The sequence below is a fragment of the Siniperca chuatsi genome, linkage group LG4 (assembly GCF_020085105.1).
Source record: "Siniperca chuatsi isolate FFG_IHB_CAS linkage group LG4, ASM2008510v1, whole genome shotgun sequence".
In the NCBI taxonomy this organism is placed as follows: Eukaryota; Metazoa; Chordata; class Actinopteri; order Centrarchiformes; family Sinipercidae; genus Siniperca; species Siniperca chuatsi.
Window position 1 is genome coordinate 26,104,766 of NC_058045.1, and position 21,053 is coordinate 26,125,818.

At 40.4% G+C, this 21,053-nt stretch overlaps 1 protein-coding gene across 4 annotated transcripts in view; it reads left to right on the plus strand.

Annotated features, from left to right (window-relative positions):
- Positions 1 to 21,053, plus strand: part of wwp2 (WW domain containing E3 ubiquitin protein ligase 2) — a 63,668-nt gene that overhangs the window by 16,411 nt on the left and 26,204 nt on the right. For 2 of the 4 annotated variants that reach the window (XM_044193251.1, XM_044193254.1), the window contains exons 6-10: positions 6,938 to 7,013; positions 9,926 to 10,068; positions 10,890 to 11,133; positions 13,946 to 14,035; positions 20,702 to 20,876. In XM_044193251.1, the coding sequence (XP_044049186.1) occupies positions 6,938 to 7,013; positions 9,926 to 10,068; positions 10,890 to 11,133; positions 13,946 to 14,035; positions 20,702 to 20,876 (728 nt within the window). The remainder of the gene's footprint in view (positions 1 to 6,937; positions 7,014 to 9,925; positions 10,069 to 10,889; positions 11,134 to 13,945; positions 14,036 to 20,701; positions 20,877 to 21,053) is intronic. The other 2 variants (XM_044193252.1, XM_044193253.1) reach the window with 2 other exon arrangements.

The following is a 21,053-nucleotide window of genomic DNA, read 5'->3' on the forward strand; positions in this document are numbered from 1 at the left end:
AAGTAAAATCAGGGTCAGAGTCAGGACATAAGGTTAATGAGTATACTAAATGGGAGGTCCTCACAATGCAGTTAAACAAACTTAGGACTGTAATGTCGACATGTGTGCAGGTGCTTCTTTATATGGCCTGTTTGGAGTTCTCTTAAATCTTTGTATACATACATATGCACAAAATCAGAGACATCAGGAGTGCTTTTGTCTAATTTGTTTCTGAGAATTCGTAATTGAGACTCGTTGCTTGCAGCTCAGCAGTACAATCGCCTCCTGTGATCCTGAAGCGGTGTGCATTGGGGGGGGTTTCCCTTTCCTGGCTTGCAGGGGTAGGGATGACAGAGGTCGTGTGTGTGTGTGTGTGTGTGTGTGTGTGTGGGGCAGGAGAGGTTAGTGAACAGAGGCTAAAGTGTGCCCTCTAAAACCAGGGTTTCAAGTTGAGGCACTTGTCTTTGTATGTGTGTGTTTTATGGTCTCCTGGGTGTAGATGCAGGCGTGTGTATTTGAGCTTGTGTGTGTATTTTTGTGGGTTTGCATGTACATGTGTTTTATGTTCTGTAATGTGTGTGTGCAGGCATATGTTGGCTGCCCGAATGTATGAAGTGTATAAAGGTGGGAGTGTGTTGCCTTCTGGTGGTGTTAAGGCGCTCTGTGTTCTCGCTCTGAACGCACCTCTGTTAGTTTGGAGGTTTTACTCATTTCCCCTGGCAGCTTTTCTGGCACACACACACACACACACACACACACACACACACACGCATACACGCACTAGTGGGCTTCATAAACAAACCCTTGTATTGAAAGATGGGGAGAAACAGAAGCCAGAGCAGAAAGATTTCAACTCTGAAAATATTGGCACACTATGTAACGGTTAGATACTTACACACACTCCACGTATACATAACTTCCCATCCCACAGAAACAGAAGCCACATGTACACTGCGGCACAGACACACTCAAGACTATCCACACAGACAGACCAGTGACTAACACCCATCATCCTGAACACATCATGCTAGACTCTGTACATTAACAGTCTGTATGTGAAGAATTGTAACTTGCTAACTGTTGTTAAACCTAATTTAAACTGGCATTGTCTTAGGTGTAGACTAGGTGTGGGAGAAATCGATACAGTCTTCTATCATGGTGTGTATATTGCACACAATGGCCTCATACAGTGAGTGCTATTAAAGGGATAGCTAACACAATATAAACAGTACGGCAAAATCTTTAATGGTTGACAAATTTATATTGCCTCATGGCATAAAATAATGTCTAATTCAGGTCAAAATCCACACCAAAGATTATTGAGGGTCTGATCATCCAAATTCACTGATGGAGGTGCTCAGCAACACATCTGCAGGCTGTTGTACCAGTTATGTAAGTTTTAATGTAGCTTAGTTTGAATGTAGTATGGGAGTTATGCTATATTTTAGTTATAACAGGTTGCACCATACAAGTTAGTTACAACATAGCATAGAGTTTAGATTAGTTAAGAATTCACACCTTCCCTGAGTTGGTGCTAGTCATTCCTTATGAATAGTTCTCATGGTGGAAGACAACAGAGACTAATGTTATAAGAGCCAGAGGAAAATTTTCTTTGATAATTACACCAGGAGCACATTGGCCATAATAGACAACAGTACAACCATTTACATTTATACATTTACGGTATTGAATCAGAAATGCTGCAGTGTGTCCTTGTCCTTGGCAGCGGCAGCAGTGTACCAGATGGAGTGATGGAGGAGGGGAGGATGGACTCAATAATAGTGGTGTAGAAGTGCACCATCATTTACTTTGGTAGGTTGAATTTCTTCAGCTGCCACAGGAAGTACATCCTCTGCTGGGCTTTCTTGGTGAGTGAGCTGATGTACAGCTCCCACTTGAGGTCCTGAGTGATGATGGTGCCCAGGAAGTAGAAGGACTCCACAGTTTCGACAGGGGAGTCACACAGGGTGATGGGGGCGGGTGGGGCTGGGCTCTTTCTGTAATCCATAACCACTGTCTTTAGAGCATTGAGGTCCAGGTTGACCTGGCTGCACCAGGTCACCAGGTGGTCAATCTCCCACCTGTAGGCAGACTCATCCCCATCAGAGATGAGCCCAATGAGGGTGGTGTCATCCGCAAACTTCAGGAGCTTGACGAACTGGTGACTGGAGGTGTAGCTGTTGGTGTACAGGGAGAAGAGCAGAGCAGAAAGAACGCAGCCTTGGGGGGGAACTGGTAATGATGGTCCGGGAGTCAGAGACATGTTTCCCTAGCCTCACATTCTGCCTCCTGTCGGACAGGAAGTCTGTGATCCACCTTCGGGTGGAGTCAGGCACATTCAATTGGGAGAGCTTGTCCGGTAGCAGAGCCAGGATGATGGTGTTGAAGGCAGAGCTGAGATCCACAAACAGGATCCTGGCGTAGGTTCCTGAGAAGTCCAGGTGCTGGAGGGTGAAGTGGAGGGCCATGTTTACTGCATCGTCTACAGACCTGTTGGCCCTGTAGGCAAACTGCAGGGGGTCCAGGAGTGGGTCTGTGATGGCCTTGAGGTGGAACAACACAAGGCACTCAAATGACTTAATTACCGCAGAGGTCAGGGCGACGGGTCTGTAGACCTGTGGTGGTGGTGTAGTCTCTCTGAGTACCGTCGTTTAGCTTCTCTCACCGCCTTGCTAAACCTGTCCTTGTCCTCACTCCTGAACGCTGCTTCCAGTTCCAACCTGAGCTGTTTGAGTTTAGCCGTGAACCAGGGTTTGTCATTATTGTAACTCACCCTGGTGCGTGATGGTACGCAGCAGTCCTCACAGAAGCTGATGTAGGACGTCACAGGCTCCGTAAACTCATCCAGACTGTTGGCAGCAGCCCTGAAAACATCCCAGTCAGTACAGTCCAAGCATGCCCGAAGGTCCTCAATAGCTTCACTGGTCCACTGCTTTGATGTCCTCACAACAGGTTTACAGAGCTTTCATTTCTGCCTGTTTGGAGGAATCAGGTGGACCATGAGGTGGTCAGAGTGACCCAGTGCAGCGCGAGGGACAGCGTGATAGGCTCTGCTTAATGTAGTGTAACAGTGATCCAGAATATTCTCCTCTCTGGTTGGACAGTTCATGGCTGAGATTACCCTTGTTATAGTCACCGAGGACAATAACTAAAGGAGTCAGAGTTTCTCCGCTCCACACACAGTATCGGTCTGCGAGCGTGCACTGTGCGTCCTGCACGTTGGCCTGCACTGGAACGTAAACACTGACCAGAATGAATGAAAGAAACTCATGGTGGGAGTAGAAAGGTTTGCAGTTGATGAAAAAATATTCCAGATCAGAAGATGAATAAAAGTCTCTGTTTTTCCTCACCAGTAGCTCATCCAGTTTATTGCACAGTGAGCGCACGTTGGAAAGAAATATTCCCGGTAACGTTGTGCGATATCCATGCTGGCGGAGGCGCCTCCCTCTCCTTCGTTGTTTCACTACATGAGCAATGGTGAGAGCACCTTTGCACAATGCGCACCAAAACACAGAGCCAGCCAGCTGTGGTGCCATCTTGAAACCATCAGCACAACCACCATTGTGCGGTACAGTGTGATTTTATGCTGCATTAATTTGAGATGGGAATTTAAGCTGGCACCATTTGGTTGCTCAGGGCTTTCCACAAGGATATGAAGTAGCCAGCTAGCCCCCCAACCCCCCGAGGAAACTTTTGGCCGTTAAAGCCCAAATTTAGTGGCCTCTGGCACAGTCTAATGCCACTATTCCATCATATACACTGATCTTAATTATTGCATATTTTTATGAGTTTGCCTAGCCTGTCAGAGTCTGTTGATTTCCACTACACTCTAGCTTCCTTTTGGGTAGCATCTTTCTTCTCCCTTTTCTTCTCTATTGATATACTCCACACCTATGGGCAGTAAGCAGGTATGATTTAAGAATGGGCATTCACTTTGTTACTCACAATTCAGGAGAAAATTACTGGATAACCAAAAATTTAAACCTTGGGTAAAATGTATCATGTGGAGAAAACATAGACTTAATCATATATATTACTGCAGGAAGTTCCATTACATCATATTTAATTTTTAAAACATGATTTGGGACATTAGTTTGTATAATTGGTCAATTGGTCAATGGCAAAAAATACAAACGTGTACTTTGTGGACATTTTAAACTGTAAAATTGCAATGTGAGGCTGAGGCATAGCCCACGTTTTCCTCATATGTTACTTTGACAATATTGCCTGTTTTAGTGTATTGCAATGCGTCTTAGAGATGGCTCTGCTGTAGAAAGAGCAATGTAAATAAAGATGATTTGTTGATGATTCATTAAGCCAATAAACGTCTGTGTGGTGTATATGGAAAATCCAGGGTTTTCAGTCGACTTTTTAATGCTTACTGCGCAGTCGTCAAGTTGCTGCCACCGGTGTTTTCCGAACTAGCCCGTCCAATGATGATGTCCCCTGTCTGTGCAATCAATGCAGTTCTTAATGTGTTTTTCATCAGTTATTTTGCTAATATTTAACACTGAAGACGACTTTCTGTTCTCTACTCTGCGTGACACAACTTCTGAGCTGAGTGCGAGCACAAACACACACACGTTTCTCTATCATCATGCTTGCATTGTTTTGAATAAAAAATTTATATAAATTAGCCTAATGGGAAGCTCTGTTGCTTGTAACTGAGACTTGTAACTTTTTGACTTCAGCAGAATCTTTTAGCCAAGATGGAAGTTTTCTAGGGACTTAAGTCATCTTCAACAACAGATGCAAACAATAAATGCTCTTTGAATTATTATTACTGAGGTGAAGTTGGAAGGACAAACATGCGTTGTATCCTATGTTAGCTAGTTCACACATGATAGCATACATTACTTTCTCTATTTTATTTTCTAATTTTAACAGTCTATTGTAGGTCTCTTACTTTTTTGTCATTAATCTGTAGTGTCGTTCTCTCCCATTTTATCTAAATGCTGTACGGGGTGATACATCACTCTGCGATAATGTTTTGATTACTGTCTACTTATTTTAAGCTGTAGTATAAGTAGAGATGGCACAATTAAACAAACTGTTGATTTTAGTTTGAAACTAACTAGTTTCAAAATAGCAGTTAGTGGTGACTCTCCACTCTTCTGATCAAACTTACATTCAACTGATGCAACAGACAGTAGTACTGGAACTTGGTTGAATTATCAATTTGTCAATTGAGAAAACTATTCAACAACAATTATTTATTAAAGTCATTTTTAAGCCAAAGTCAAATTTGAGGATTTGGTGCTTTTCTCAGTTTTTATATCATATATATATATATATATATATATATATATATATATATATATATATATATATATATATATATATATATATATATATATATATATATATATATATATATATATATATATTTCAAAATTTTCCAACATTTTATAGACTAAATGATTAATTGATTCATCAAAATAGTTATTAACAGATTAAGCAATGGTGAAAATATGCATTGCTTGCAGTCCTAAATGACGGTATGAATGTAATGCATTCCCTTTCATAGCATTCATTTAGATGTTTCACTCATGCCACTGAGAGAACTGGGGTTACACAAGTAACTTAAAGTTTCCTATCCATCCATAGCAGCTACTGAACCTGAAATGTGCCTACTGTTGTTTTTAGTGTAGTTTAGTTGTTGAGATGTTTTTGTGATTTAAGATGGTCGCTGACTGGAAATTCTATTTTATACACTTGTACATACTGTATATATACACTCACATGTACATGCGCACAGACACACACCACACCAGTAATTAGACCTGTGCCATTAAGAGGGTGGAGGTGATGAACTCAGTGAACAGGCTATGACACAATGGTTTTCCTCAAGACCACTGTTTATTTTTCTGTATGTCCATCGGGTCTGCTCACAAAAAGCCCTTTCATTGCCACAAAACAGCGCTTGTGTGAGTCTGTCTGTGTGTGTGTGTGAGAGAGAGAAAGCGAGAGAGTGTGTGATTTAGTCAATCAGTCAGTGAGAGATTACCTGTTTGCTTTACTTTAGATAGGAGGATATATATGTGTGTGTGTAAATATGGATACTGTTTGAGGCTGTAATGCTTTCGGCGTGAGTGTGTCACACATAGAAAAGTGTGTGTGTGTGTGTGTAAAGGAGAAAGTGTGAGTGTTAATGAAAAGCATCTTATAGGCCTGTGGTTTTCAGTCACAGTTGGGACTGAGCATATAGTCACACATTCCCTCACACCACCAAGACCGCATACCCCACACACACACACACCAGCACAGACTACACAGAACATACAAGGATGAATGGTCTCTATTAAACCACCAACTGTACTTCCATTGCCACATGTTTCAAGTCTATATGGATTTGATTATTCTAGAGGTTTTTTTTATAAACACAAAGTGGCCTAAGCCTCACTATGAGAACTTTCTCATTTTCTGCACAGCTCAGGAGAGGACCAGTAACCTCTGTTCGAAGTGGGACAGTAATGTGATGATTGAACCTCTAGGGAGAGACTGGAACTAATGCTCATGTTAGTGAAACTTTGTTGCTGAGTGAGTTTTAGTGTTGAATCATTTTAAAGTTTCAGCCTGTGTAGCAGCTATAGACAGCATTGTTAAAAAAGATTTTTGTGCCAAATTTTGGAATCCTCTGATTTTTACAGTCTGCTGTTGTTTCTTAAGCAGAATGTAAACAATACTCAGCTAACAACACATACTTGTAGCGTAGGTTTAGAATGGTTTGTATTGGATTAGAATCGCATACCCCACCTTTTTAAATATGAATGTGAGCTGTGTTTGCGGATATGAGTGTGGGATGTTTGAAAGCTGGACTGGCATCAATCTTGATATAGCAAACACTTTTTCTCAATCTGTCAACCCCCAATTGACACATTGTATGTGTTGTGATTGACAGCTAGTTATTAGCTGGTTATCTGTGTCTGTACAATGATGATGTTATGTGTCTTTGCAGAGATACTGCAGTCAGACAGACCCAACCTGAGGAGGACACAGAGTGAGGAGACACCCAGTACAGCTGGATCTCATAGGTCACACACACACACACACACACACACACACACACACACACACAGTCTCTAAGCACTGTTTGAAATTCAGATACAGTCTCTTTGATGCCTCAGGGATAAAACAGAGATTGGATGTAATATGAGAGGCGAGAGACTAACCAATGCATGAAAATGTGTTTGATGTCTGAATATATTTAATATTTTGATATACCCATATTATATATATTGTCCATATTCATCTGGGTGAACATTAAATAGTAGCCTATTCCATCTCTCTGTCTGATGGAAGTACATCTCAAAAGTTGATCTGTACAAGCTGTGTGGAAAGGTTATTTATGGGGAGGAGAGGATGAACTAAAAACATTTTCATACCAATTAGCTAAAAAGGAAGTGGGCTTGGCTTCTAACATAAAGGCACATCATTTTGGATTAGATTGTACACCACCATCAACATTTGGTTGTCTTTCAACAGACAAAACATGCCTTTTAAATCAGCAAACGTCTAATCAGATAATTAATAAACCTTTCAGTATTGGTAGTCTTCAACATTGTTTATGGGACAATTCAATATTCAGGTTCCATACCCAATCCTACAGTAGTTTCACCTGGTGTTAGTATTTGCTTTATTTTTATTTTTATTTCTATTGTAATATTTTTATATCCTATTCACTGTGTGCTACTGCCATTTAGTGTCCTGTTGTTGATTAATAAAATTAGGGTTTTTTTCAGCTAGCCTGCAGAAGTCGGGCACAGTTGATTATGGTTTGTGTGAGAAGCAACACTGTAGAGTGTAAATCATGTCTAAGAAATGATAGCCCTGTAGTTCAAAAGAAAAAACCACATATGCATAGCGCCTCATTATCCCCTCACATCTTGAATATTTTTGTCATCTTACAAAGGCAGCATTGATTGTTTTGGCTTAATGACAGCAGCTTTCCTTTATAGGAGCTTGTCTTAGTCAAAGCGATCTGTCTCCTTTTTTTTTTTTTTTTGCTTCTTGGGGTGAATATTGTGTTTATGTGGCAACAAAAGAAAAAAATTATCACTTCCTGTGCAACGGAATTCAAGAGCTCCCAAATAGAATGAATTTCAAATATTGTGGAAAATAAATACAAAGCTGAAAAAAGGTAGATCAACACAGATAAGTGCGTGCATGCACACAGCATGCCTTTTATGAAGGGCTTCATAAGTCCCAGTCAGGTTGGGATGTGTGAGGAAACACTCCTGCACAAGCACAGAAGGACACCACTGCTTTGTGGTTTGGGAACCACTGGTTTAGAGAAACAAATGTAAAAGTTGTCACTGAATAGCTGTAAGTTTATATGTGTAAGTGTGTTACCCTGGTATTGTGTAAAATCTGCAGAAAACAGTTTTTGAGCAGGTTTTTGATTGACAAATCCTGCAAAGTGTCAGCAAAGTGTTTATCAACTTGGGTAAGTTTGTGATGATTTATATAAAGAGACAAAAGAAGATATTGATTTCTAATATTGAGTCCACCTTTATCTAAACAAAGCTGTTTAAGAGACAGTTTGGATGTCATTTTTAGGTTTCTGTTTACTTTGTATCATAACATAATCACATATTAAGAGGAGGATGGGGTGACATGGAACTTAGGCCTCAACCAACTTTAAGTAAGTTCATGGCTCTTGTCTTAACCCACTGACAAACACACACACAAAACCAGCTTTTTAGGCATCTAAATCAACCACAGTTCACTACAAATCTCTGCAGACGTTGCGGTATAATAATAAGAATAATAACACAATAATAAACTTTTTCTAAAACACTGTTAGCAAAGCGCTTATATTAAAATCATAAACCCGAGGCATAATTGTAATAAAAATAAATGGAAGAAAGAAAAGAAAAGGATTGAGTGAAGGAAGCCTGTGCCAGCGTGGTCGACTGAAGCACTTATGCAGAGTGCCAGCATGTTATTCCCCCCTGAATGTGGTTTGAGACGCTGCTCTCACCGGCTAGAATGGTAGTGGGATAATAAATAGTGGAGCAGACTGCATTTATTTCAAAGCTTTGCGGCGGCGGTGCATGGGGTCAGATGGTATTTCCCTCTAAACATTGCAGGGGGGCATTAAACACAGTTCAGCCAAGAGCCCAAACCGCCGCTGCCATGGGGAAGCAGTCAACATCTCCATCCAGTTGTGTTCGAACAGATGCCACAGAGAGAAAGAAGAGGAGAGGTGATTTCTGTCGGCCTCCCGTGTCGAGGAGCTCAGTGCCCACACACAAACACATTTGTAAGAGTATACAGTACATGCACACACTGCAAGTGTTGATGTCAAACCGTTGCTTCCTTCCTCTGCTGCTTCTCCTTATTGTGGTGAATAAACAACCGAGCGCAGCCCTGAATCCGGTTTTCTGTTGATGGCAGTCCAAGCTCGGCCTCAGCATTCCTCAGTCTTGGGGAGGCAAAGCCAACATGTTTTTCTTTGTATAAAAGTTCTTGTCGGAAAAGCAAAGATATATTTAGTATTAGGAAAATATGAGGGTGTTCAGAGAGGAAAAGTAGCCGACACCGACACCTCTGTGTGTGTTTTTTGTGTGCTAGTTTTGCCCATGTACATACTCGTACATGTGCCAGGTCTATTCCCCTAAGTCAGGAACAACAATAGGTCTAATTATAAGTTGTTAAAAAAAAAGCCGTGGGGTGATCCACAGGAAGCGGACATGAAAGACAGTCAAAGAACGAGTAAGACACTCCAAGGGAAAAAATGTTTGACTGTTGTAAGTGCAAATGTTGATGTTTCTTTGTCATCTCTCTCCTCTGTCTCATCGCACCTCCCTCCCTCCCTGCTGCCTTTCCTCTTCATCTTCTTCTCTTTTACTTTCTCCCTTCATCTGCTTCACATCCCATTCTCTCTGTGTGTGTGTGTGTGTGTGTGTGTGTGTGTGTGTGTGTGTCTTTCTGATCGCCGAAGTAACAGGCACTCAGGCTCCCCAGGGTGCTCCAGAGGGGGCTCTCTGACTAACGGGGAGCTGAATGAGGAGCAGATCCCTGGGTCGTGCTCGTCTGGTCGCCGTCGGTCCTCCAAGAGCCACAGCAGCCCTGGAAGCAGCGCAGGTATAGAAAAAGTCTGCTAACCTCAAATGGCTTTAACAGGATTTATACATGCATGTACACTAACTAGAATTAGACTCAGATCTGTTTGTTAGAACTGATTCTGATGTTAAATGGATAGAAACTGCTGATAGTAATTTGTCCAGCTATTTTAAAGCGGCACTAAAAGATGTTTGGACTGCCACGTTGTAAAAAATTGCCACATTATATCACTTCATTCAGTGTGTGCAGTTGTTATGCCTAAATGATTACTTCACAAAAAGCTGAATTCTCTCTTTATGCAGGACTCATTCAGAGTTATGTAGAATCAAAATCTGTCATCGGAATCAGCTGAAGTTAAGGTCTTCCCATAGAGAACTAAGGAGATTGATCAGTTATGAATTCTCATACAACCCTAGAGCCCCTTTTGTCGTTACAGTTGGATTTAACTTCTGTGATTGTTTTGTACACACAGCGTCTAGTTTTGAATTTTGTATTAATAAGCAAATAAATAAATCATTTCGAATCCCTTATCAAGTCTGAGTAACATTTGCAAATAACTAGTTATAAATAACTAAATAAAAAGAGAACTTAGGGATATATATATATATATATATATATATATATATATATATATATATATATATATATATATAGGAAGAAATGAAATAAATAATATAATCGTGAAAACCCTTGCTCCACATCACCACCGAAATAAAATGAGCTAATTCTTAAATCCTGGTTTGTAACTTTTTTAGCTATGTCGCAATAACTGTAACAATAAGTAATTTTTTTATCCATCTTTCCTTTCTCTCGTCCTTCTTGCCCTCTCTGTCTTCTCTCAGACAAAGTTGAGTTGACGTCTAACGGGCTGGAGAATAGTCGTGGGGGCGTGGCCCGTCACACGCCGCCTCCATCCTCTCCGTCAGGCAGATCCCCAGCCGCCAGCAGCAGCAGCAGTAGCCCCTCTCCAGGTCAGGACGCCCTGGGTCTGACCACTCCATCGGAGCCCGGCCCTAACGCCACCTCCAGCACCGAACAGGCTAGCAACAGCACCACAGAGTCCACTACAGACTCGCTCCCGGAAGGGTAAGCGTCTGTAAGAGCATGCAAAGATAAAGTGCATCAGAACATCTCACATTCAGCCCACAATATGAAGCAGTGCAGTTTGAGATCATTAATACCTCCTTTATGATAGCTATACAAATGTAAATTGTAAAAAGATTCTGTCACCAAAATGTAAACACGTGTAAACCACACGAGGCACTCACAAGAATATTTATTTTCAAGGCAAGGCTTTAAACTTAAGCAACAGCAGCTCAGTACAGGGTTTCCCTGAGGAAATAGGTTAGCAGAGGTGGAAGGCACTAAATAGTTTTAGGGCCACTGCTTGTTTTCCTTGAAGCTTAATATACCTAATATTGTATTTCATAAATATTTTAAATTAGAAAAATATTGTCTATCGCAAGGCAATGGAAATTTGTCTTTGACGTGGCTCATACAGTCCATACCGTTATAATTTCTTTTGCCGTTAGTGGAGGCGCTCTTTATTTCAGGCGAGGCGTGGTGCCTCCACTATAAAACCCTGCGGGGAACCCTGCAGTATGCGGTGGTGGTACAAGAGGGATGGCAACTGAACAGGAACTGAACAAGACAGAATATGTGCACAGCAGTTAGTAGTAGTATTTCAATGAACAGAAACGCCTCAATGTCTGATTATAGTTGTTGATAACATTGATTTGGTGTTTTATTACTGGATTCTTAATCAATATCCTGTTTTCCATTCTTTTACCTATTTTCACTTTCTCAGTTAGTTGGCTCTCTTTTTTTTTTTTTTAAGTGATTACCAATGCTGGTAGGTGGCCATGTTAGAAAGAGACAACTACAAAAAATGTTCTTCCAGGCCTCCACTCTTGTGTACAGTCTAGGGACAGATAATTTTTTCCCTGGTTTGAAAATATAACAAAAGTTAAGACAGTGACATGTAAAACATGACAGTAAAAGCTACCGTAAACCTTGTTCCCAGTGAATAAGATCATGTTTTCTTAATATTCACAAATGATGATGCATTTCATCCATTTGTAATGAAAATATACATATGTGACTAATTTGTGATTTAAAAAAAAAAAAAATTATTATTATTTTTTATTTCGTAATAAAATAAATGAGGAAACTGAGCCTGCTGAAGAAATCCTTTACAGTGCACATGCAATGTAAAATAATTACCACAGACAAAGCTAGTTGGAAATTTGAGAAATAGATCTCAACTCAAGGTCTACTTTTTTTTCAGTGCTTTCAATTGTATCACATGGTCTTCATCAGTGGATGGAGTTTGCTCTGTTGTCATGGAAGTGGATCTGTTAAACTTCATTCTTGACCTTTGAAATACTAGTTTGACTAAACAATCCCAACTCAAGGACCACTTTCTTCAAAACATTTCTTTAAAAACACATTTTCTCTTTATTTACAGTTTTAAGATAAATTAAGATAGAGACCTTTTTTTGTTATTATTATTCAATGTGTATGAAACTGTACCAACCTTTGCAGAATACTCCAGTCTCATTCAAAGTGATCCATACTAAATTGTGGGAACCCTTTTCATGATGTTGACGCTAGCAGTCATATGCATTTACAACACTCCAAACATTCATTAACAGTCTGTTGTACAGTGCATGCTGAATCTTTGAAATCTTAACAAGCATACAGGCTGAGGTAGACACAAACTTTTGTAAGACACACATACTGTAAGTAAATGTGTCATGAATATGTTGCTTTTAGTGTGAGAAATATGAGAATCCACCCATACTTAAACTTTTAATTTCCTTTGCATTCCTCATGACTACATACAGTAATAAAATGGAGCCTACTTGCTATATTGCTGCTTGCAGCTATAAATGACTTCACTTCATGCATTTTTAATGGTACATTCTCAAATGGTCAGCATCATATTTAACTTTGATAGTCAGAATAAATCAGTCAGTGGTCAAGATATTAAATAGGTTTAATTATTTATTTAGTTTCAGTCAAAATTGTGTGAAAACATTCAATATCCAAGACATGGTGAATTATTTGACTGTAGACAGGTTTGCATGCTGATGAGTCAGCATGCACAATAGGAGGCCCTTTAACACAGCCATTAATTACATAGTTACATATACTTGTACCTGCTATGACAAGTCAAAATGTCACGAAAAGGCTTGTTATCAGCAGAAGGGGCACAGCATAAGGTGACTTGTGAGATTGAAATAGAAATTTTACCCTCTGTTACTGTTAAAAAATGTAATTACAGTACTGTAATACAATATCATATTGAATCATGTGTTAATGATAGTATTTGTGGATGTGCAGAATGGTTAATGGGAGGAAAGTTGCTATAAACAGCAGTAGATTTAAATTCATCCACTGATTTGTTGTTGCTTTCCTTACTGTCTCCTGTCTGTCTTTCTCTCTCTCAGTTCAGGTCAAATGAGCTTTAGTGACATGAAATACAACACTATTTGTTGGCAAAGCAAAACAGAAGAATAAATAGTACCAAAGATAGATATGATATATTTGGTAAATAATTGCAAGGGTATTAAGGTCACTAAACAACTTAAAAGTTAGTGAATGATTGCAGGTGATTAAAACATAGTTAGAGAGCTGGTGTTTCCTCTGGGTTCATGGCATCAATATTCCTCTCTGTCTTTGCACACACTGTTACTGTTATACTGAGCAGGTAGTGTGGGACACTCCCTTTCCTCTCCAAATAATCTAAGTTGTGTATTGGGGAGAAAGGTTTGTTTGTTGTAATTACATGAATTAATTATGAAATCTTAGAAAATAGGTGCTTCTAATATATTTGTAATGTGGGAATTGTAGAAGCAAATGCAACACTTGTCTCTTTCTCCCTCTCTCTGTGTAGCTGGGAGCAGAGGGTGTTGCCTCATGGCAGAGTGTACTATGTCGACCACAACACCAAAACCACAACCTGGGAGAGACCACTGCCGCCAGGGTATGCCTGTTACATTTTTATTATGTGTTTTCTGTGTTGATGCACTGATTGTTTGACACACATTAGAGTTAGACGAGGTTAGGCTAATGGATATGTTGGGTCGACACCGGGCTTTAAAAATGTCATGTCTTCCACCTCTGATTTTATGGAAGTTACTGCGTGACCACAGATACAGAAAACAAACATGCTCTCAAATAAGGTTTCCAAACTAGCCTGTGGTTCACCTGGTAGAATGGGATGAACAACTTACAGACAGCTAGCACAACTGGTCCATGCTCTTGATTTACTGGCGGCACACTGTGAGACTTTCATTGCTGAGATGAGTGTTTTCAAATGCTCCTTTTTTTAAATTGAATGGATGAATAAGGTCAGTGGATTTAAATGTAATGGTTACCAACTACTGTAGTAAATATGTGTGAAGGATGACTGCCTAAAGCAGCTGCTAACTGTTATTGCAAAAAAATGTCATTTTTTTGTTTCAGTAGAGAGTTTTGTGCGCCAAGAATAACTAAATGCTGTTTCAGAAGCTCTTTTTTTTTGGTAGAATACTTTTTTGATAGTTATCATGAACAGCTACACAGAAACATCTGCTAGCAACAAACCTTTACCCCTAGTGGTAATATGAAACACCAGGCAGTTAATACAATAAAAACATATACAAAAATGAGTAATAGTTTATTAAATGCATAAATGAATTGAGAGATTAGCAGTAATTCTAGCAGCAGAAAGACTGGCGAAGTTAGTTTCCTTTAGTAAACGATAACATAAATGTTACAAGCCATGTCAACATCCTGTTTGTAGCCTTTGCCATGGGAAAGAACAGCGTACTGTGTCTGTTCTTTGGTTATTAATTGGCTTTGAGACTATGTTTTGTTTTTATTTACAACTACAAATATTTCTCCTGTCTCAGAAAATGTCTGTAGATAAGGAAATAATTAATGTTAAACATGCACTTCACTAGAGCATAATAAGAACTAATGTTGTTCATTAGGCATACAGAGGCTATGTACAGAAATAAATACAGCTGTACATACAATATGTACACTGTTAAGGCCTGGTTCATTCACACGTCTTCGTGAAACATGTGGTTCTAGATGCTTGGTGATTGGGGGACTACTCGCAGGGTCCTTGGTAAACACACTAGCCAGCCAGGAACATGCTAGCATTAGTCGGTCACAATAGTTATTGAGGCGGAAAAAAACTCACACAGTTCATTCAAAAGATGTATTTGTACCATTGTCTTATAACTGTCAGCAAGCTATTTTTCTTTTGTTGAGTGTATACTCCGACAGAGGAGGTTAAATGAAAGTGGATGGTGCGAGACAGCCAATAAGCTACAATAGCTCCCTCTATTTTTGACTCTCCGGCTCTCCATTGCCTCAAAGGTCAGACGGTTTGCTATTGGTCAGTAATGCCAATTGGGTGTCAAAGTTCATCAAAGTTGAAATATATGCAAAAAAAAATCTGCAGATTAACCCCTGCGAGCAAATCCTCTGATTGTGGTCATTCCATTTGAAATGAATTGAATTTGCCACCAAATGTTGCCATTGTAAGTGCTGGTGTGACCAGGTGTTCACATTATCGGACATGTGCAGATAAAGTACAGAGAAATGTCCAGAGGAATGTTCATATTCAGCCACAGTCTTGTCAGCTGCCAGACCAAGCCTTGTTTCTTGTTTGTTTGTTTTAAAGAATGTGTTTTACGTTCTCAGTTATAACTGCATACATTGTAATTGGTCCTAAATCACCCAGTTTGATTTTAGCGTTTGAGTGCTAAGCCGTCATAATGAGAACAGTTTTCTCCCTCTTTGTGTACAGCATTACAAGAGCAGAGTACCCCTGCCAGAGTCCAGCCCAATGACATTTTTACTTGCACCAGTTATTTATTGATTTTCGCAGAGTGTGTGACTGGGTGACAGAGAGAAAGAGAGGCTGTTTTTAGGAAAAGGTCACCCCCCCAAAAAACTCCACCCCCCTCCTCAGCTTTTCCATTCAAGGAGCGAGAGCGTGGGGGCCGGAGAACAAAAGTCCTTTCTTAGCGCCACATGTACTTCCATCCACCACTGTGTTGGCTGCTGGCTGCTGTGGCCCTTCAGAGTATCAATTAGCAAGTTAATGCGGTGCTAGTGCTCCATATGTACACACCAGGAACTGTTTAGAGGTTGGGGGGGGGGGAGTTAGGCAATCGAGGTTTGGAAGCTGAAATAATGAAAGCCATCCGTAGCCAGACTGTGGAGAGCTTCTGAGTCACACTGCTCTTTATCAGATATACTGTAGAATTTGTAACTAGTGATGCATCATAAGCTCAACCACTCTGGTAAGTTGCAGGATGTCATAACACACTTTCTTTTAGTCTAGCAGTAGGGCCCCTTTAATTAAAAGTAAAGCCATACTTGTCAGCATCGCATGATGTCTGTCAACCACGTTACAATTCCTTTTCATGATTTTTGACAATGTTATTTACACAAAGTTAAACTAGACTGTAAGGCAACATGTGTTTATATTCAATATTGCATTTCAAAACATAAAATGGTTACATTTTGACTGAACTATTCCTTTTATGGTTAGGGTTTAAAAGAAATCCCAGCATAGAATGGGAACAGCTGTCCCTAACTTAAATGTAGTAGTAACTTATTTTCAAAGAACATGCCAGATGGGCAAGCTAAACAAAGGAGCTCTTGCTTATGTACAAATTAATCAAAGCTGTGATCAATACTTTGTCCATCAGGACTGCAGTCACTCCCCTCCTGTCCGGGTTGCTGGTGACTTTCTACATGGCAGCGTGTGTTAATGTGACTGTGTTATTGAGCAACAATCATTTTTTGGTTTTATTCTGACAAACCCCGGTTTTGCTAATTAGGGCCTGAGCCAGCTCAGGCTCAAACCACAGAAGAATATCAAGCAATGTTTTGAAAGAGGTTGGTTTAATTTCAGTCTGTCCCATACCAGGCAACCTCCTTTTTGTCCTGGAGCTCATAGTGATCGCTGTCAGCCAACATGGTGATGAATAATGAGTGACCCGTCCAAAAGAAGATAAAGGATGTCCTGTATAATCTTAATCTGGACACTTCGTGGTGAGGAGACTGTACACTTCTAGTTCCAAGGAATACATGGACTAGATAGGTAATGACATGACTGGTACGAAGATTTAAAGTCCGATAGCAGAACTAAGTAGAGACTCTCAGACAGGCCGTTGTGGGCTCCGGGATTTTCTCTGGCTCCAGTAAATAACTAGCTAGTGCTAATATCAGAGAGGGAACAGTGTTTTTCCTGCCTTCTTAAAGGAAGCTCGGAGGCATAGTGGTCAGAGACTTTCCCTCAACCAAATAACTCCCTAGGTTTGCAATCATCCACGATGCCGAAGTGTCCTTGAGCAAGATATTGAAACCTACCAGCTCCTGGGGTGCTGTCGTATAGCTGAGCCTGACTTCTGACCACAAGAGAAAAGAGATTTTCCCTTCAGAAGGGATTATCATTATTATTCATCCTTTCTTCAGCTTATCTAGTTAACTGTTGTTTTTGAACTGAAATCTTCACGGTGATAATGTAGAACATGTGGGCTCAGTTCTTACTGGAGACACTAATGCTAAATATTTAAGCATTACGCTAAAGTCCTCAAGAGAGAGAAATACCATTTACAGTACATCTATACACACACAGTCATCAAGAACATTTCCAATTCTATGGCTTATCAGAATGTTAGTCAGAACATTAGTAGTGCCAGAAGAGCCACTTTGCATGTTTTAAGAGTTTTTTTTAGAGATGCTGGAGTTAGTTCACTTCATTTGGCTAATATTGGTGCACAACTTCAGTATACACGGTGGGTCTTGATTCCACTCAATGTTAGAATCCTTAAGATTTCACTTTTGGTTGATTTAGAGACCCCTGTGGTTACTGGTGGTAACAGCAAGTGTGTTTTTTTTAAAGGGTCATTTTGGTGACATTCTATATTTTTCTTGTTTTCAACAAATAATATGAATAGACCGAAACTGACAATGAACTGATTCCACTAACAAGATTTCGCTATCAAAATAAAGCACAAAGGCCAAATAAAAAAATCTTTAAAGCCTGATATATATATCTTTTATTCCTCTGTGCCACAGAGCTCCATTGTTGTCCAAAACACCCCTTCAATGATCCACACTGTTGCCCTGTCTGACGTGTTCCTCCATTACCATTAACAGTCTCGCATACACTGCCCTGCTGCTGAAAATAGTCCCAACAAATGCACATCATTTCCTCCTGTTTGAGTAACTTAAAAGACTACAGGGCCCAGCTGTTGCAAGCACAACATGAGCGGTTTTCCACACAACAGTAGGGCATAGTAAAAGCAGTTGTTTACCTTGATTACTTGTTGGAGATGTGTTGGTTCTCACAAACTGCAGTAAGAGCCTGTCGTCTGCAGCTTTTCATCTAACAGCTCACTGTGGCTGTTGCTTCTTGTTCACTTTCTTCTCTGCAATATTTAAAACTCATCCACTGACAAAAAGTGCTAAAATTTTTCATATCTTGCTGTGTACACTAATTTAGTGTACAATAGTACCGCTAATCTTGGTGACAAATACATTGTGTTACCTGTAGCTGCTTTGCAATAAAATGTACCCTGTGGTTCACCAGTTGAACCCTTTTAATCTGAAGCAGGAAGAAACTTTCGGTTTGCATTAGCAAGATACGGCTGAAGGAGAGAGATCAGTAAACAGGGAAACTTAACGAACAGTAACAGAAGGGTACTTGCATGCATTGTTTCCTGTGCATCCCTTGTGTGGGTACAAAGTTAAGCCACCGACTTTGAACTGCAACGTCCCTGGTCTATGTCCAGCTGGGGTCATTTGTTGCATGTCATTCCCTATCTCTCTGTCATCTCTCTATTGTCAACTTGGTAACAAAGCCATAAAATTCCCCAAAAATACTTAATGAATGGGGTTTGATGTAATGAATATCTTAAGGATTATAACTTTAGATTAATATGTATTCATCCATAGAAAGTTGACTGAGCTGCCTCACATACTGTAGTAAATCTTTCATGCAGCTCTCCTGCACAGTGAATACACATTGAATACACAATGAATGTGTGTGAGTTTGCATTTATAGCTTCCCCGCAACAAAAGTGAGTCTGTTTAGAGGTCTTGGACCACTGGGAGGACCCAGCATACAAAAAGGATGGTGGCTTCACAGTCATACGGATTTTACTGTAAGTGTGTGAAGGAGAGAGTAGAACTATAACTATAATACTTTTGTGTATTGTTCAGATTCCCACCAGTCGTGAAATCTCGCGTTCTATATGTAATCCATAGAGCTTTGAGAAATGTGTTCCAAACAGGTCAGGGAATGTAGAAAATCTAAGATGTTGACTGATTTTAAAGTTCATTGTGGAGAAGTACAGCAGAATTAACTTTACAGCTTGTCTCACACATTCATTGCAGTAGCTGGTGTTTTTCATCCTGACTACAGTGGAAACCAGACTGTTGGACCACTAGAAAAACACAGAACCAACCAGAGAAGAAGAAGTTCACAGAGATACAGTCCTCCTAGTTAAACTAGTTATGAAAGGTTGAAAAACGTCATGGAGTTTTTACATCAGGGCTACATTGGAAGTGCTGTCATGGTGTACATGCGTATTTATTCCTTTGTGTGTGTGTGTGTGTGTGTGTGTGTGCACTTCTCAAGCCTGTTGGTATCCGCACTGTGTGCTTTTGTTACCATACGGAAGTCGATGCTGTTTTCTTTTCCAAATTCTGTAGCGCTGAAGTCAGAGATATGAGAATAGCAGCAGAAGAGCAGTCGGTCCTGCTGAGCCCAGGGAACTGGTTTGTGTGTGTGGAGCCATGTTTGTGAGTGTGTGTGCGTGTGTGTGTGTGTGTGTGTGTGTGTTACATGTTTGACCATGTGTGTCCTTTGTGTGTTTCTCTGGACTGTCTACATCTCAGTCCATGTCCAGACCCCCATCTCAGGGGAAGAACAGGATATACATAGACCTCTGAGTAATGGCACTGGCAGGCACTGACACACAAACACACACCACAGAACATGGTTATTGTCACTCAGAAACCTGGCGTCTCCAATTGTTTTCCCTCTTCATCGTAATTGAGGGCTGGAATTGTCTTTAAAGTGAATAAACTGTTTGATGACGTCTGAGGCTGAGCTAAACCAGTGATAACACTGCAAAAAAAACAAATCTGCCATGCGAATATCTACAAGTTTTATTCTGTCCCTGGAACGGTGATTAGTTAACTGTGGGGCACTGATAATGTGCAAGTGTTTACTGGTTACATTTAAAGACAGACAGAGCGTTTAAAATATGTTCGTATCTGTTTTATTCTACTCACCTCAGTAATCCACAACTTTAATAAAGTATGTTCTAGCAGGGATAGTTTGATTTAACCATCTTCGCAGCATAATCATAATCATTTCCTTCCCCTCTTGTTTTCCTTCTCCCTGTCTTTCCTTCGTCATCCCCAGTGTCTTTCAATCTTTACTCTTTTATCCCTCCTCTTACTGTTTTCTTTCCTGTTCATGCCTTTGTTTCTTTTTCCTTGCTTCTATAAATCAGTGTTGTTACTAATAGCAGCCCAGCTTTTGATACAACCACCCACTCTTGACGTGCTTAGTAAAGATGTTGTTGAAAGCCACAGCCCCTCTCACCCCCCTCTCTGTCCCCCTCTCCAGCTGGGAGAAGCGAGTGGACCAACGGGGCAGGTACTACTACGTGGACCACAACACCAGAACCACCACATGGCAGAGGCCCACGGCCGAGTCCGTACGCAACTACCAGCAGTGGCAAAGCCAGCGCAGCCAGCTGCAGGGCGCCATGCACCAGTTCAGCCAGCGCTTCCTCTACCAGGTACTCCAGGCCTTCACTGGCTAAGTTTACATGCACACAGTATGCTAATATACAGGAGATAATGACACCTCGCTTAGGCAAAGGTAACAAGGGATTAGTTCTTTCATTTTCAATAGGTTTGTCCCCCAAGAACAGCAATATCCACCCTCATCAATTGATCAACCACAACAAAACATA